Source organism: Strix aluco, chromosome 22, assembly GCF_031877795.1.
Source record: "Strix aluco isolate bStrAlu1 chromosome 22, bStrAlu1.hap1, whole genome shotgun sequence".
NCBI lineage: Eukaryota > Metazoa > Chordata > Aves > Strigiformes > Strigidae > Strix > Strix aluco.
Window position 1 is genome coordinate 5,901,941 of NC_133952.1, and position 17,295 is coordinate 5,919,235.

At 44.4% G+C, this 17,295-nt stretch overlaps 2 protein-coding genes across 21 annotated transcripts in view; one reads left to right on the plus strand and one right to left on the minus strand.

Moving 5' to 3' along the window:
- MTOR (mechanistic target of rapamycin kinase) overlaps positions 1-473 on the minus strand; it is a 66,760-nt gene extending 66,287 nt beyond the window's left edge. For all 6 annotated transcript variants that reach the window (XM_074847820.1, XM_074847818.1, XM_074847817.1 and 3 more), the window contains exon 1: positions 394-473. The gene's annotated coding sequence lies outside the window, so the exon portion shown is untranslated. The remainder of the gene's footprint in view (positions 1-393) is intronic.
- Positions 474-839: 366 nt separating this feature from the next.
- Positions 840-17,295, plus strand: part of DISP3 (dispatched RND transporter family member 3) — a 149,412-nt gene continuing 132,956 nt past the window's right edge. For 8 of the 15 annotated variants that reach the window (XR_012626176.1, XR_012626178.1, XR_012626177.1 and 5 more), the window contains exons 1-2: positions 1,123-1,844; positions 2,768-2,856. Coding sequence is in view for 7 of the 15 variants with exons in the window: in XM_074848533.1 (XP_074704634.1) it covers positions 1,322-1,844; positions 2,768-2,856 (612 nt within the window). In the remaining 8 variants the exon portion in view is untranslated. Of the gene's footprint in view, positions 1,017-1,102; positions 1,845-2,767; positions 3,568-6,442; positions 6,931-17,295 lie in introns of those variants that run through there. The other 7 variants (XM_074848530.1, XM_074848532.1, XM_074848529.1 and 4 more) reach the window with 7 other exon arrangements.

The window sequence follows — 17,295 nt, forward strand, 5'->3', positions numbered from 1 at the left end:
CCGGCGCGGCCGTTCCCTCACAGCCGCACCCGCAGAGGGACGCGACAGCCGGCGGGCAGGAGCCGGCAGGCCCGAGCCCGCGGGGGATCCCGCCGGCTCCACAGGCCGGGAGTGAGGGAGGGATGAGGCAGGGCAGGGCGGGCACGGCCGCCGGGGCGGGCGCGGAGCCTCTTGCGGCAGCGCCGCGGGGCCGGGGGGGGGGGTCGGGCAGGCCGGTCCGGGCGGGGAGCTGCGGCGCGGGGCCGAGGCGCCTGCGGGAGCGCCAGTGCCGCTGACAGGGCGCAGGGCGCCAGCCCGGCGGGCGCTGAGGCGGGAGCGGGCGGGGAGGGCTGTGACAAGAGGTGAGGGGAAGGGGAAGGCGATGCTGAGGGGAGGCTCCGGAGCCGCACTCACCGCCTCCGCCCCGACCGCCGCCGCCGGCTCCCCCGCTCCGGGCCCCGCGCCCTCCCCTCCCCCGCGCCTGCCGGACCGGCGAGCCGCTGCTGGCCAATCACCTCCCAGAAGGACTTGGATAGGCATCGCCTCTGGCCAGTAGAAAAAGAGTAAAAGGGAAGGAGCGCTCGCAGCTCCGCCCCTCTCCTAAGGAACGGCAAGGAGAGACCGTCGCCTCCCGACCAATCATCAAGCCAGCCGGGAGAGAGTGACAGTAGATCTGGCCAATGGAAAGGCTGAGCGTGCTCAATTGGTGAAAAGTCCGCGCTAGGCCCACCTTCCAGGCGCCGGCTGGCTTCCGCCCTCCCGTAAAGCCTGTGCGCTGTGCGCGCATGCGTGGGGGAGTAGCGCGGTGCAGGCCGTGCCCGGTGTGCGTCGCTGAGATGTGTCCGGCTGCCCACGGCAGGACCAAGGGCAGCCGGGGCGGTACCCTCTTGTAGGCGCTCCTTTGCCCTAACAGCTCGTCGAGCGGTGCTGGTGTGCGCTTCTGAGTGACTCCTGGCGGCCGAACGCGACGATGCGGGCCGTTTAACGTTTACACGGGGCGTCGGGAGGTACTGGCTGGTCTCTTGGGCGCTGCTCTGGTACGCGATCCCCCGCGGAACCTCTTGTGTGAGGCCGTGGGGGCGCGGGGGCGGCGAGGAGGGGCGGGAACGGAGCCGGTGGGCGCAGGCGCGCGGCGGGCCGGCGGTGGGGGCGCGCGGGGCGTTGGCGGCGGGGGCGCGCGCCCGTCAGGCGAGTAAGGGCGGCGCGCGCCTCCTCCCTCAGTCCTGCCCGTGCGGCCATGGTGGCAGCGGAGCCCCCTCCTCGCTGGGCCCCGCGGCGGCCAGGCTAACGCGCGGCCCTTCCCCTTTTAGGTGCTGCCGTGAGGCGGGGCGGCGCGGAGGGCATGGGGCCGGCAGAGCTGGCGCAGAAGATCAGCATTAGCGCCGAGAGCCCCCGGGGGAGCGAGAGGAACGACTCCGGCGCCGCGCTGGCGGGCGCTGAGGGGGTCCCCCCCGGCACCTGGAGGCAGAAGTGTGCGGCCTATGTGCTGGCGCTCCGACCTTGGAGTTTCAGTGCTTCCCTCACCCCCGTGGCCCTCGGCAGCGCTCTGGCGTACCGGGCCGAGGGAGCGCTGGACCCAGGGCTGTTGGTGGGAAGCGCCGTGGCCGTCCTGGCTGTGCACGGAGCCGGCAACTTGGTGAATACCTACTACGACTTCTCCAAAGGCATCGATCACAAGAAGAGCGATGACAGGACTTTAGTGGACCAGCTTTTGGAGCCTCAGGACGTAGTCCGGTTTGGAGTCTTCCTTTATACTGTGGGCTGTATCTGTGCTGCTGGGCTCTATGTCCTCTCAACGCTCAAGCTGGAGCACCTGGCCTTGATTTACTTTGGTGGACTTTCCAGTTCCTTCCTTTATACTGGAGGTAAGTGCCGTTTCCCATTTGCTGTGAGTCTGAATGGAAACGTGACAGAATTAGCTGACTTGTCAAGGGTTTCTAGAAGACACAAGTGATCTATCTAGTTAACCACCATAAAACTATTCGGTGATATTTCCTGGAGTACCGGTCCATAAACTTGTATTTGCCATTGATTGTTGTGGGAAGAGCCACACTAAGTTCTTCAGTTGGGAAGTGGTGTTGAGACATTATTATTTATGCATATGGCTTTAGATGCTCATCAGAACTATTGCTGAAACTTTTTGTGATGTGTATCTTGTATCCCTCAGCAGTACAGCTCACTGCATATTTTCTTTTCCATTGGTAGAGTCTGTTACTTTGTTTTGGAATGTTTTGTTGTTATTCTCTAGATGGGAGTTTCACTGTGAATGTAGAATGGTTTGTGTTTGCTCTTAATAAGAAGGATGATATTTTTAGTGTCTTCCTGTGTTGGGTAGAAACATAATTATTAGGAAAAGAAAAACTTGATTTCAAACTGTCAAACTTTCAAACAGTTACGGTAGTTTCCTTGAAAGAATCTTGTCAGCTTTACATCTTGTTCTGAGTGTTTTATATATTTCTTCAGGATCAGGTTCTAGTATGCATGATCACACTAAAGAGTACCTTACTTATATAGATTTCTGCAGAAATAGATACTTCTAGATGTGAAGATGGGTATTAGAACCTGGTCCTTAGTTTCTGTTACATTGTTTGACTGAAGACATTCAGAAGCTGCATTTCCTTTATTATCTCTGGAAAAAAGAGAAAATATGCTTCTCGGCCATAGGCACGCGTGCATTGGTCATTTTACAATATTTCTGTGGGAAGGGCTGAGCTGTTATATTATCCATTCTCTTCTGTCATTTGAGTTGTTTGACGATGCTTCATTTTATTCTTGTGTCTTGCCACAGGAATTGGATTTAAATATGTTGCACTTGGAGACGTGGTGATCCTGATCACCTTTGGGCCCCTGGCTGTCATGTTTGCCCATGCTGTGCAGGTTGGTTATCTGTCTGTCTCACCACTGCTCTACGCTGTCCCACTGGCTCTCAGTACTGAGGCCATCCTGCACAGCAACAACACACGAGACATGGAGTCTGACCGGCAGGCGGGTATTGTCACCTTGGCTATCCTCATCGGCCCTGCGTTCTCCTATGTTCTCTACACTGTGCTGCTCTTCTTGCCCTACCTGATTTTCTGTGTGCTGGCCACACGCTATACCATCAGCATGGCATTGCCACTACTCACCATCCCGATGGCATTTTCACTGGAGAGGCAGTTTCGGAGTCAGAGCTTCAACAAAATTCCTCAGCGGACAGCCAAACTCAATCTCCTCTTGGGGCTTTTCTATGTCTTTGGTATCACGCTAGCACCAGCCGGTGCTCTGCCCAAACTGTAACAAGAGCTGTAGAGTCAGGCCTCACAGTTCGGTATTAATGGTGATTAATGGTGGATGATGTGGGTAGGTGACCTGTTACGGACAGTGGGAAGAATGGCGAAACTGTCTTGAGCGGTTGATTGTCTGTGAATTTTATAATTTCTGGTCTTGGTTAACTTGTACAACAGACTTTAAAAAAGTGATTTGTCAGTTCTTTGGAAGGGGTGAACTGTGCAGCTTTGCTTCAGGGGAGCAAGGTGATGTGAGGACAAGGAAGCGTTTAAAGAACCTCATCCTCTGCCACTGAATTCTTTCACTGTCAACTCAATGAAAGTAAGATTGAGCCTCAAATACAAACTCTCTGTTTCCTTCACAAACACAGTGATTGCTCTTACGACTCCTTTTCTTACCATGGTCAAGGAGTCCAGTGGCTCCTGTGTGGTAAACAGAAAACACTGCCAAATGTTTAGTGTCACAACAATGTAGGTGCTATTACTTCACTCCCTTGTGAGCATAGTTCATCTTCATCTGTTGTATGGTTTGTTTTTTTTTTTTTTTTCCTAGCCAAATTTTAAGCCTTTATTTACAAGCCTCCTGAAAAGCACTAGATACTAATTCATTAACTGTTCCTTCTGCTTGGTCCTTACAGTCTAGACATTTCAAAGTTATGTATCTCTGTGGGATGTTGGTGCTAAATGGAGCACGAATAGCCCACTGCACAAACTTTAAGCCCAATCCGGTAAATTTATATTCTGCTATGAAAACTGAAGCTGTAAATGCAAATCATGCAACAGAAAAGCTCTCAATGCATAGAAAAACAAGTGGTTTCCATTTTTCTGCATTTGCTTACAATATACTTTCTGAAATGACAGTCTTGGAGTTAAGGGGGAGCTGACAGACAGATTGTCAGGTTTCTCTGGCTGGATATGGATTAATGGATACATAAGTGGAAGAACAAATTCTTAGTTTAAAAAAAAATTATTTTTTCAATTGTTGTTCTCTGTTTATTTAGAGGCCCAGAGTATTATAGTCAAATGTCTTACTATAAGAAGCCCCAAAGGAAGCCCAAAACAAAGGAGAAAGATACAGAGTTAGAAAAAAAATAAATTAGGATCACTGCATTGTCTCTGTGTAAAAATTAGGACTGGAAACAGGAAGAAACCATTTTGTTAACAAGATATTTCCTAATAGGGTCCAGAGTTTGTGTGACAGAATCACATTTAAATGTTAAGTTAGCTCTGAAGTGAAGTTCCCCACCTCTTTTTCCCCCCCTATACCTTAAGGTGGTGTTTTGTTTTTTCCTGCAGATCTTGCCACGTGATATACATGTGGAAATTTGGAGACCTGATTGTTTCAGCAGTTATGTAGCAGTGTGAAAAACATGCCAAACACAACTGGGGAAAAGTGTGACTTCAGTGCAAAGATTAATTTGATCCATATCGTGTTGCCCAGTGGCAACTGAGTTATCTTCTGTGTTGAAGAGAAAGTATTTGTTTCCTGTATGTGGGGTTTTGGTGAAAAGTTTGTTTACAGAAGTTGTGGAAAGCTTCAGAGGAATTAATATAGGTGTTGAGCTAGAGCTGCTGGTGCCTGGAGCACAATCTTGCTTTAGAACCAAGTGGGAGTTTGCTAACCACTGTACGAAGGGCTTTTAAAACGAGCAATAAACTAGCAATAAACTAGCATGGTGTTCTGCATCTGTCATAGGTAAATTATGCCTTTGTGGTGTTCAGCTGAAAGTGCTGAGTGTTATATTAGTGGATTGTACTGACAGTAATAAAGCTGAGTTGATGGTACAAGATTACATGGTACAGCTATTTAAGTGACTGTTTTTAGGGCTTCATGTTATCCAGTGTTACCCAGCTTTACAGCTGAGCTCTAGTCAATGGGAAGGATTCTCTGCAGGTGTATTTTAAGAGCCACAGTTTGATCTTCTATTAAAATTGGGCAAATGATCTCTACTCTGACTAGGCACAAGACAACAGGAGATGGGCTTCAGCAACTGTGTGCTGCTTTCTACAGCAAAATACTTGTTTAGATTAGAAACATGAAGAGAAAATGCAAAAGTTCAGCTCTGCTGAATGGAGGGAGATATCCAGAAGGTTTTGGAAACTTTTCAATACAGACATACACAACACAGTATCTACTGTTACTTCTTTGTGGACCGAATAAAGAAGAGGCTGGCTCTGAGACCCACTTCACTTTTCTGCAAAGCAAAAGCTTTTCTAGTGATACGGGCTGAGTTGGTGAATCTGTTAACCCTGCAACTGGGAATATGTGGGTTTATTAGGTTAATCCCAGCATGGCTTTGTTGCTACTTTTGTAGCAGCTGCGTGCTTTATTTTATGATAGCTTGTTTTTGTATAGCTATCAGTTTAAAAGAATGGGTAGTTATCTTTTTTCTATTCCTTTTACATAAACTAGAGTACTCAAGCTAAACTCCTTAAAGTAACTAATACTTACTCGTATGTTTGATAACTGTAATTGTAACGGTAGAAAGATCTAGGATATGATCATTGGTGGAGTAGTGTATGTAACTAGTTGTATCTAGGCTACCCTTTGGTAGCAGGGAAAAGCCCCCTGTGTAGGATGTCTGCTTACTGCTGGAAATGACCAGTGCTTTTTGTTACAGAGATGAAGGAAAAACCTCACTAGTACATGTATGTGTTTGTGGAACACTTTTCAAGGTGGGGGGGGGATTCAAAGCATTTTAATAGTAAGAATGAGATGAAAATTCAGTAATTCCTTGCTAGCACATACTGGTTGCCTCCAATACCCTGTGTGTGAAAACCAATATCATTCCAGGTTAGTAAGGATATTAATAATAAATAACACATTCTTCACCATGGCTTTGAGGAAGTCATTTAACTTCTCTGTGTCTTGGAAAACAGCTAATTTTTGCCTACCTCACAGGGATGCTGAGCCAACATCATTGTCATAGAGAGCTCTGAAAGTAAAAAATGCTTTATCTCTGCGTGCTTTCCAAAATACATGTTAGTACTAGAAAACATTTTAGGTATGAACTAACCTAACAGGTAACTTAATCAACATAAGTAGACCAAAATAATCTCCACATAGACACTGAGTGGTAAGAGAGGTTCCTTAACTGGTTTGTTTTGTGATGAGGATGCTGGGTCTCTTTCCCTACCCCTCTCCTCCCTGTCCCATGCTACTTTCCCTGAATATAAACTTTTTAAACTTCTTTCAGGTCTCTCTTGGTGAGCTGTGTTGCAGTGTGATGAGTCTACCCTGGTAGATGAACAGATCTGTAGCCCATCTGTTAATGTGTCCTAAAGCACCTCCTGGTCTTTCTTCATATCCAATAAAGTGTCTGAATGTTATTCTTTTAATTATGCTGTATAATTTTATATCACTCCAGTTGTATTTTTGGACATGTATTCTTCCTGGAAGGAGAAGAGTCTTTGTCTGCGGGTTTATAGTGTTAAGTGCATGAGAGATCATACATTTTGTGTAAGAGTCCCTTTATGAATCACATGGTCCTGTCCTTCCATATCGTTGGGTAAAAAGTTCAGTAGCAGTGATCATCTCATACTAATGGCAGACTTCAGAGTCTTTTCATCAATGAGCATAATTTCCTGTGATGCAGTTTTCTGTGCCATGTACTGTTCAGCATTGGTAAGGAGGTTTCAGCTGAACTTTTAATATTTTTAATAAAGATGGACCTTTTCATCCTCATCTGTGTGATCTGCCATTCTTCCAGTGCTTCTGACTTGTAATGATTTTATTTGCTCCACAGGACTGTGACAGCATAACCCTCCCCTGTGTGTGTCCTAAATGAGCCCAAAGCATGGTTTGAAATTTTCCTGTCTTTGCCACTGGTGCAGTCTACTATACAAATGCATGTACAATTAGATTAAGAAGACTAAGAAGTCTTTTTTTGTCTTACATGTTTTCTGGCAGGTTTTTTTTTTTTATATGTGGTTGAAGTGGTTTGAACAGTCTAGAGAGACCTCTTGGCTGTGCCACCTCTGTTGTCTGTGGTGCATATAGCTGAAAACAGATATAAAGAAGACTTTATGTGTGAGGGATTTGTGAAACGTGATTTCAGGTTTTGCTTCTAGTTCAAAATCCATCTGAGTAGAAGAGAATGAAAGGAGTTCCTGCAGTAAAGCTTGGTGACTATAAACCGTTGTCGAACTAATGTTCTTACCTGCAACAGTATCTTACTATCATTGTCTGCTTTGAAGTGATTTCCTGTTTGGATTTGCAAGACATTCTGTGATTCTAAGACAGCTAGGCCTGGGAAATATTTTTCAGGCTTTTTGAGGTGCAGAGTGGGCCTCAGGTCATTTGGAGATAATTTTAGAGGATAAAATGCAGAATAGCATAGCATCTAGATACATATGGGCTGTACTCAAGGATCCTCCTAAAGAAAGTTGATAAAGCTCTTTTTTCTGAATCTGCAGAAACTAGTCTGCTGAGTTTCCTTTAGCAAGAGAGCATGTTGAGTGTTCTGTTACTACTGTAATTGATCTGCGCTTGCTCTTAAAACAGTCTAATGCTTTGTGCTGGTAGCAAGCAGAGTCAGCTTAAACTCATTTTAAAGAAACGACCTCTAATAGAAAATGTTTAGAGATTTGAAATTCATGGAACATTGAACACCATTTTTGTCCAGTGCCTGTCTCGGTGGAGGCTGTAATTCTGATTGTCCGCAGATGGCAGCATTGCTCTTCCATCACTGCTGCAGCACCCTGTGGTACCTGTGCCCTAGGCTGAGAGATCCTCTGCCAGGCAGACAGGGGCCACTGCGGAGCGCTAGGATTGTCCTGATACCTTTGACCTTGTTCCAGAGAAAAAAACCACATTCTCTGTGAGACAAGTGGCGGACCAGATTCTGGTATTGCTGCTTCTCTGCTGTTCTACAAGGTTGATCCAGAATCCTAGGTCTACTTTTTATTGAGTGGCAAAATGCAGCAGACTGTATTGTTACTGGAGGAGGAAGGAGGGGTGTCCCTCTTTGCATTTATGGTTTTAGGCTCAGGTCACTGCATTGGTCAGCACATCCTTATTTGGGAAGATTTTTTTTTTTACAGTCAGGACAGCTAGGAGTTTTTTGGGGTGTTTTTCTCCTCTACAGCCAGTGGATCAAAAATCTTCGGGACAATGGAAAAAGGAGACTTTCCAAATATGTACTTAAAATTACTTCATTTTTTTTTCTCTACAGGAATTCACGTTAGCTGTGTGGCAAGATTTTTTAGTATTTGTCTGGGTTATCTCTTTGGGTGTCCTCTGGTGTAAGGAAACTTGGAAGATAAATGGCTGCAGATGAATTTCTAATGTGCAAATTATGTCTGGACAGATGCTTCTGGCCCAGGCAGGTAATGGCACAAACAGGCATTTGAAGAAAGCCAGTCATCTCTATCTTATATTTTTAAAGGCTGTGCTGATGGCTTAATAAGCTTATTCTGGTCAGATGCTGAGGGCTGAGCTTTCAGAAGAGTGTGGGCATCATGGGTAGTACACTCATGGGGAAAAATAATGCAGTGTCTGCACGCTCTATGAGATGTACTTCTGTTCAGTCAATTGCTTTTAACACCCACGTCTTGAATCGTTGTTGGAAAATCTTAATACTTTTATAGTGTTTTTAGGAGCTTGGACTATATTCTCCCCATTTCTTGGGTGAGTAGACTGAGTCACCACTGCTTAATCAAGGTCACGCTCCTTGGAGGCAAGTACATAAGGGATCTTCTTTCCAGTCTGGTACCTTAATAACTAAGCCTTTCCCCTCACATATTCTTTTGTCTTTTAGGTCACTGGTAGATTATTTTCATTTAAATCACCTTTGGTTGCTTTATACTTGGAGTTTTGTGCCTGCTGAATTACATATTTAAGGAATGAAATGCTGCTCTGGCTTTTTTAAAGCTATTTTTCATTTTTAAGGTGGAGCTAAATATCTTGCCAAGTTAAAAGCTATAGCTCCCAGAACTGCTAAAAAATTCTAAGTTTTAATGAAACAGCATGGCTGGCTTATTGCAGTTGTATGTCTAAAGGAAACAAGCCCAGCACTGGATAGAATAATGCCCATGCTTTACTGTCTGAAATAAGGTTTTTGCTCTTTGTACCTCAGAGTAAGACTCAAAATGAACATGTTTGTCAAGTTTTCCTGTATACCTTCTTCTGATGATAACCCTTAATACTGTCAGTGCTCATCCTTTGTATATAGTTGCCTTTCTGTATAGTTAGATCCCAGGAAAGCCCATGTTCTAATCCAGATGTTTCAGTGGCCACATGGATTTGTCTGAATGAGGAGTACTTGAAGGACATAGTTTAGCATTCCTTTGGGGTCAGCTGAGAATGCAGCTTGCTTCAACATTCAAGTCTCACTGATCTGCAGGCACAGTGTTACCGACCAAGTGTATCTATTTCCTTGGAAGGAAACCTATGCTTGGACATCTGTCCCAGACTTCATGTATGGACTGTCTTGAGAGAGGAGTTCACAACCTCTGCACATGAAGACCCAAATGTTTTTTAAAACAAGGACAAACCCGGACAAAACTATAACCTCTGACTGTCCTCTGCTGACTTCTCATCAGGATGCCAAGGCCAGAGTGGTTTGAAGAATTAAAAATCTATGGCACCATTGTGCTGCTTTCTCATGAAAACAACAAGGAGGAGAATCTGCTCATTAATCAGATGACTCTGTCAATAATGAATCAAGATGAACGTGCTGGCTGAGAGATGTGTCACATAGGCAGTTTATAAGGGAGCAAGGAAGGCAGTGAGAACGTCTCTGGAGGATCTGGCCTAATGCTCTAAGAGCTTGAAAGCGATAAGAGCTCAGCAACACGAGAAGAGGTTGGGGTCTGCCTTGTACAGTTGAACTCTTGGTTGGCACCTTTCAGATGTCTTGTCCTAGGCTAGCTCTGGGCAGCTCTGCTGTTCTGGCAGTGATTTTAGGTGCTAACTGAGGTGGGAGATCCTGGCATCTGCTCTTTGTTCTAGTGCTGGATCAGTGGCCAGTTTGTTAACTGGGAAATGCTGAATAACCCAGTAATTTTAATAAAGGCTAGAGTCTTCTTTCCTCCTCTTCTTTCAGGGTAGAATGGAAAGTCCTTTTAGGCAGTGGTTCGATTTGTGTGGGAAACAGTGCCTTGTCACTGATCTAGCACAAAGAATAAAGATGATGCATGTTTTTAGGGGTCCCACTAAGACAAAAAACAAGGCCTCCTCCCAGAATCAGCAGACTTACTAGGGGAAAGGGAATAAATGAAATGTATATTCCATATAAGGGGTAAATTCAGGCAATTTACATCTCACACAGTGTTTTGCAAATAAGGCTGTGAAACATCATCCCACTGTGGGAAATAAGCAGTTTCTCAGACTTTGACCTAATGGAAAGAGGGTCTAATAAACCATCTTCGCAGTCTTGTTAGCCATTGTCCCAAGGGTTGATGAAATGACTTCAGATAGATTATAAATTACTTTCTGTATGGCATAAGGCCACTGTATGCCACAGTTGAGTCATATTTTAACCTGTGTTGGTAGCTATACTACTGTATAAACCTTAGCTCTGGTCAGTATAAATAAAGGAGAGCTTGGGAATAACATGCTAGAGATTCAAGTGCCTTTCTTATTTTGCTCAGTAAGGCCTTAGGAGTATACTTGGTGCTGTGCCATACCATTCTTCATCTGGTCTTTCTTCTTCCTTAAATTAGTTCTTAAGTAGAAGTTAATTAGCCACCCAGAAACACAAGGCTTCCTCCCCAGTGATGTACTGTAAGCTTTCTTTAAAGTTCCTTTCTGCATGAATTCCCTGCAGCATCCCTGCTTCTTCAAACCTTTGCAGTTGAGGTTTCCAGGAAAAGGTGGAACAAATTTGCCCATGGATGGGGAGAGGAAGATTAAGGGGAAAGATGAAGAAGGAGTTGGAGAGGGCAGTTATGTATTAATGAACTTCAGAAGCTGAAATCCTGTCTTACTTTATGCCAAAAGATTTTTCTGTTTTCCCACTACCTCACAAGGCAGGTATCACATGTTGTTCTATGAGCAGTAGCGGGTCAGCGTGACACACAGAGCTTCCCTGCTTCTGTCCACCTTTCAGCAGTGAGAGCCTGAATTCTAAAATCCATATCACAAATTACCTAGTTCTCAAGGTCATCAGATCCCAGGATTTTAACTTTTTCAAATGCAAGAGAAAGGATGAGCTGGGGAAGCTGAACCTAAACTATTCCAGGTTTTGTAGTGGTTCTGTCAGTATCCCTGCATAAGATGTGCATACACAGAAATTCAGGTGTTCTAGAGAAAAAAAAAAAATTATCCCTTATATGTAGGGAGTTCTAGCATTTCTATATAGTGCTGCTTCATTCAGAGATATTCAGCATTTTCACAGAGATGATGGTTTGACTCATGACTGAAAAGCCTAGGATTTGGGGAAGGGTGACCTGCCCCTGTGTGTGAACTTGATACGTGCCTTCTGAGATTACGAGTCCTATGTATTTGTGTACTGGCCTATTGTCTTCTGCAGAACTATGTCCTGGGAAACCATTAAGCAGGAAATTGGTCAGTTCCCAGTGTTTGAGTGTGTACAGGAGTCTCCAGTTTCTGTCTCTTTCTGCAGCCTCTGATCAGTAGGTAACATGTGAGATACACCTATCGACAGAAGAGTACTGGGGCAGCAGCACCAAGGTGTTTCTGCTTTCTATGAGTCAGGAAGGTTGAATGCCTGTACATATAGGAAAGCGATACACATTCCCATTGAGAGTTAACTCATCTCCAGATGGTGAAGAAACACATCTAAGTAATTTAGGGGCCCGGAATGTCTCCTGAGGATTGAGACATAAAAAGAATATCAATCTCTCAAGCAAGCTAACCCACAGGAGAAAAGAATTATTGTTTTCTAGAGATCTGTATGCTTCTTTTTTTGTGTGGGAGAGAATGTGTGTTGCATTCTGACTTGTGTAAAAAGCATCTTATGGAGGAAAAGTTAAGAGAAGAAATGTTTTCAGAATTTACTTCACCAAGGCTTTGTACTTTCCAGGGAAAACTGAATTTGATGTAGATTCTTTCTCTTATACTCAAAACCTGACCATCCTAGTCAGCACTCTCCTGCTAACAGTTTTGGGGGAAAAACTGAAATTCTGTGAGGCCCTGTCTGTGTATGGGGAAAGGACAGGGAGTAGTTTGAGTCCCAGGGAGGTAGTGCAGTAGAAATGTCTATCCTGTGATAGGGATAGTGGAAATAGACTATTCGATTTTCATCTGAATTTTCATCATTCAACAGTAAAATTGGCCCAAATTGTCAGGCTGTGGTGGTGCCTATAGAAATTTTGCATTTGGAACTTGTGTAGCTTTGAGCAGTTTGGCTGAAATAGGAGCATAAAGCACCTTGGAGATGGGGCTGCCATTGGTGGAAAGGGCCACCATCAAATGGTGCCAGTCCAGGTGTGAATGTCAGAAACTGGTTCCCGTGACAGGAGGGCTGTTCACAATACTAGCACAGGCATTTGTAATATGTCAGTGGCCAAACACTGTCTGTGCCCCATTTTCTGTCCTTGATGTGAAACAGCTGTCCAAAGAGACTAAGGTGTTCCAGCAGGCAGTGCTTCCCCTCTTCTGGGGTGACAGCCCACTTGGACAGGAAAGGACATTTGAGCGCTGGAAGCTTTCAACTCTGCACATGATACCTGTCTGTAAAAGATGCAGACAGCTGCGTTATTCTGTGTCCTTGTGGTAATAAATCAGTCTGGGATCCCTGATCAGTTCAGGGGCCAGCTAGAGGAGGAGTCATTTACCATAACAAAGCTGATGTGGGCAGGCATAGAAGGCATAAAGATGAAGGCAGTGCCTGGTGGAGCTCTAATGGTCTTATAATGCATTTCCAGAGCCCATTCCTGGCTGCAGTTCTACAGGTGGCAGCTGAATCAGAGATAGAAATGAAATAGTTTTATTATCAAGTCCTTACACTTCAGTTTGCTATAAATTGTTCCAGTCAGTGCCAAGTGAATGACAGTAAAGAGAGTCCCCTGGCTTGCTGCCTAGCCCATGAATATAATTTCAATCAGTGCTTACTATAGACATCCCGGATGGACAGAATAGCATGTGTATGTGTTTGCAAGGTGGGACTGAAGTGAACTGGAAGAGCTGTATATAAGGAACCAAGACTGGAAATAGAATAGGGCTGAGGGGATCTGGCAGAGCTTTGTGTTATCCTAGATGTGGAGGAGCTGTCTAGGACTTGCTGGGATGCGTCAGGAGTCCTGATCGTGGGGGAGCTGGCTAGCAGCAATCCCCTGATATTAGTCCCTGGGCTTTGTCCTGGAGCAGGGCTCTGCAGCTGATGCTGCAGCTTATTGCCTCACCAATTGGGATTCTGTGCTTGCTAGAGTTCAAGGTTGGGCTATAAAAATCTGTTCCAGTCTGAAATCTGCCATAAAACTAGTTACACGCAAGTAGATGTATTTACCAGGCTGCAGGGGGAAATGAGCTCAGCCACTGATAAAGGAGAAAGTCTTGGTTTCTAACATATTTTCTGTTTGTTCTATTTTCAGTATAACCTTAAAAGGCTACACGTTTTTCTCATTCAGGCTGTTAGCACACTTATTAGAGATTCTTCTTACTTAATGTAGTGCACACCTTTGTGGTCTGCAGTGAATTGGAAAAAAAAACAACAAAATGTCATCCATGAGACAGCACCGGGGTGTGAGAGGATTCAGACAAGATCCCTGGCTGCTCAAAAGGCGTAGTTAACAACTTGCAAAATCATCTGTGTACAGTAAGCCTTACCCATATTAACAAACCTCTGCGTTTGATTTATCTCCGGGAACCACGAGGGTTGAATTTTCTTTTGGCAATGCTCCTTGTTGCTGCCGCAGCCACTTTAGGTACTTGGAAGGTGACATCATTTTGTCTGATTGTCCATGATCTTTATTCTTCTTTTGACACCAGTCTTTGTCTAGTGTCTCATTCAGAAAAGAGCAGTTCCTTGAGGATGCTTTCTTTTCCAGAGACACATTTCTTTTTCTTCATTGGTAGAGTCCTTGCATGAAAGATTCAGTGGTCATTGATGGCAGTAATACTACCAAGAAGACACCAGGTATAATCTGACTTCATTAGTTTCTGTGAAGTGATCCTTACACACCATTGCCGATTTTGGCTCCTAGGGTTTTTTTATTTAGGACTAGATTTAAGCGTATCGATGTTTTAGGTTTATTTCCTGCTGAGATGGGGATAGAGTGTTTGACTTGCTCTCTGTGTTTTGTTCTGCATTTGTGAAGATGTTTTACAAGAGCTAGCTTGGTTCCACTGTATTTACAAGCTCCTCTGTGCTGCAGCCAAACACTTCACAGTCCTTGAGAGATTATTTTGTGATTTAATATGGGTTCTCTGTAAAGAATAGAACACCTCCCCTTCCCCCATGCTTTTCTGCTAATGCTATTGCCTTTCAGTGCCATAACCTTGAAAAAAGCTGACAACACAGCAGCAATACTACCTAGACAAGTTATCTTCTGACCACTTCACGGTGGGCTGCCAGATCTGGGCTGGAGAGGTGTTTATCCAGCTCTGTTTAGACAGGAGCAGGCTCTTGCATACAAGCTTGCCCACCAGCACCCTCTAGAGAATGGACTTTATCATCCTTTGTGTTTGTGGATGTTGTGAGCTGTTGTTTTATGGCAGCTGGGAGATAGGCGTATCCCACTCCCTGCTCCAGTGAGAAACGCAAGACAGAGGCTGATTTATCGGAGCCTGACTTCCCTATACCTGCAACGTCTTTTTTTTTTTTTTTTCTTTTTTCCCCTGCTGTGATGATTTGCAAATTGTTGCCTGTCTCTTGCAGGCAGTGCTGAAGCCTGGACTGGATCATGTGATAAAAGACTAATTGGGTGCCTTCTGTCCCAGCAGAGTAAACTGAGATCATAACCTTTCAGGGATTAGGAATCCAATTATCTGAAGAGGCAGCCACCAGATTGAAATATCCCTTCTAACCTCTTATTGTTTAGTATTCCAAACCTGTACCATCTCCCTGCACTGGAAGTTTCAAAAGTCACCTAATAAAAAAGATTAGAATTACCCCTAAATAGCTTCCATAAAGATTATTATTATCTAGTGATAATGCCATCTCTGAGCCTGTCTAGAGTACTTGCTGGATCCAGATGAGCCGAAGAGACCTGATGGCTTTAAAGGACTACACTTATTTACAGGTCCTCTAGAGTGAGGCAGAGAGCTTGTGGGACTAACTGTGCACTTCAGATGCCTCTGAGGAGGCTTTCCTCTTTCCTTCCCACTATTTCATGTTTGATTGATTTACAGAACTCACCACAACATGACAGGACTGAGAACTACCTACAAGAACAAAACTGAAGACTGGATTGCAGATGCAGATAAAAGGCAGCTGCTTCATTATATTGATATTAGCGAGCATCTGAATAAACACTTGCCTCGCAAGGTTTAAAATGATTCTTGGGTCAAGAAGGGGTTTGCCTCCACAGTTTAGCACAACAAAAGCATTCAGCACTTATCATTACCAACCTGTAATAGCCAGAGTGAACATCTCTTTCTGCTATGGATGAGAGAGATGATTTTGGTCTATGAATCCCTTTCTGACTGCATATGCCAGAAGAACAGATGCCCTCAGTAAGGGGGATTCAGAACTATTTATTGTCTACAGCAATCTATTTCTTCCTGTTTACAGAAAAAGTGTTTGGTGCTCTGGGTTTTCTGTTTCTTGGGTGAACTACAGGTAGATGAATGAGTAGATTTACACAGTATATAATCCAGTGGAGCAGTATGATATGGGACAAGCAAGAGAATACTTGAGAGACTGAGGATACAGGTAAGGGAATTGGAGTATAAGATGTGATCCAAAAGAGTCTCCATTTTATAGGAGGCCCAGTGAGGATTGTGTGGACTGGAAGCACATCTGTTTCATAAGAGGGCTTGCGTTTGTCAGACTGCTGTTTAACTATCTACCTTACCTGTAGATTTCTGCAGGAAATTCTGTATGAGCCAGACTTCCCACTCCTGGTCCAAGAGATGGTAATGAAGGAGATCAGGAAAGCTCAAGGGTGCAAAATTCCAGCATGCCATGGGAATGTTTCCTGCTAGACATGGTGGGAACCACAGGAACAGAACAACTGTGAGATATTGAGATTCCCTTCAGTACCACTGCTTGTGATTCCTCTCCATTTGGAGCCTTACAAAACCTGTTCTAGAGCTGAAAAGAGTTTCATGCTGTATCTGCTGCTTTTTCATTTTGGCCTTATACATTTTTTCCCAGGTTTTTACTTTCTTCTCTTAACCTGTTGAATCAGATAATGCATGTCTTTCCCCTCACTGAGGGACTGAAGGGTAGTAGTCCCACTGCAGTCAGTGGAGACAAGTGGCAAAGTCAGAAGCATTTCAGGGGCAGTAATGGGGAGAATTTGGATTGAATTGTGGAGGTCCCTTGTAAACACTATACCACTTCTATTAATTTAAAATGGAGCACCTTTAGGAAACAAACACCCTATGAATTGTTGTCTTTCTTTAAGGTTTTAGAGAGCGACACAGAGGTGTACATTTATTTTGTTTGCAAGATGGAAAATATTAGCACAACAGGCAGTGTACAACAGGCTATTGCTTAACCTGCCCACTGCTTGTTCTCTGTAGGACAGTGGTACATAGTGGGAAGCTTCTCACCAAAGGAGTTAAGAACATACATAGTTTGTTCTTGTCTGGGTTTTGAGCACAGAGGTCGTTATGGCCGTTGTTTTTTATTAGTTTAATATATGTTGAAGTCTACAAATAAATGCTGGGACCCAGGTGGAACAGATGAGATGTGACTAAGTTCTTGGATGATTGATAATGAGCAGGGACTGGAAAATCAATTGTGTTAATTCCTGGCTTGTCACTGGGACGGAGAATTAATGAGAAAATCCGTCTAACTTAATGGTATTTACACATTATACAGACTGTGATAAAATTGTCTTCAGGCACTGCTTGGCATCACAATTATGGGATTATTGTAGATCCAGAGGCAGGAACAGAGATCCACAAACACAAAAACTCCCTTCACAAATAGCAAACAAGTGATGACACAGACCAGCTAGGAAGGCTGAAGAGAAA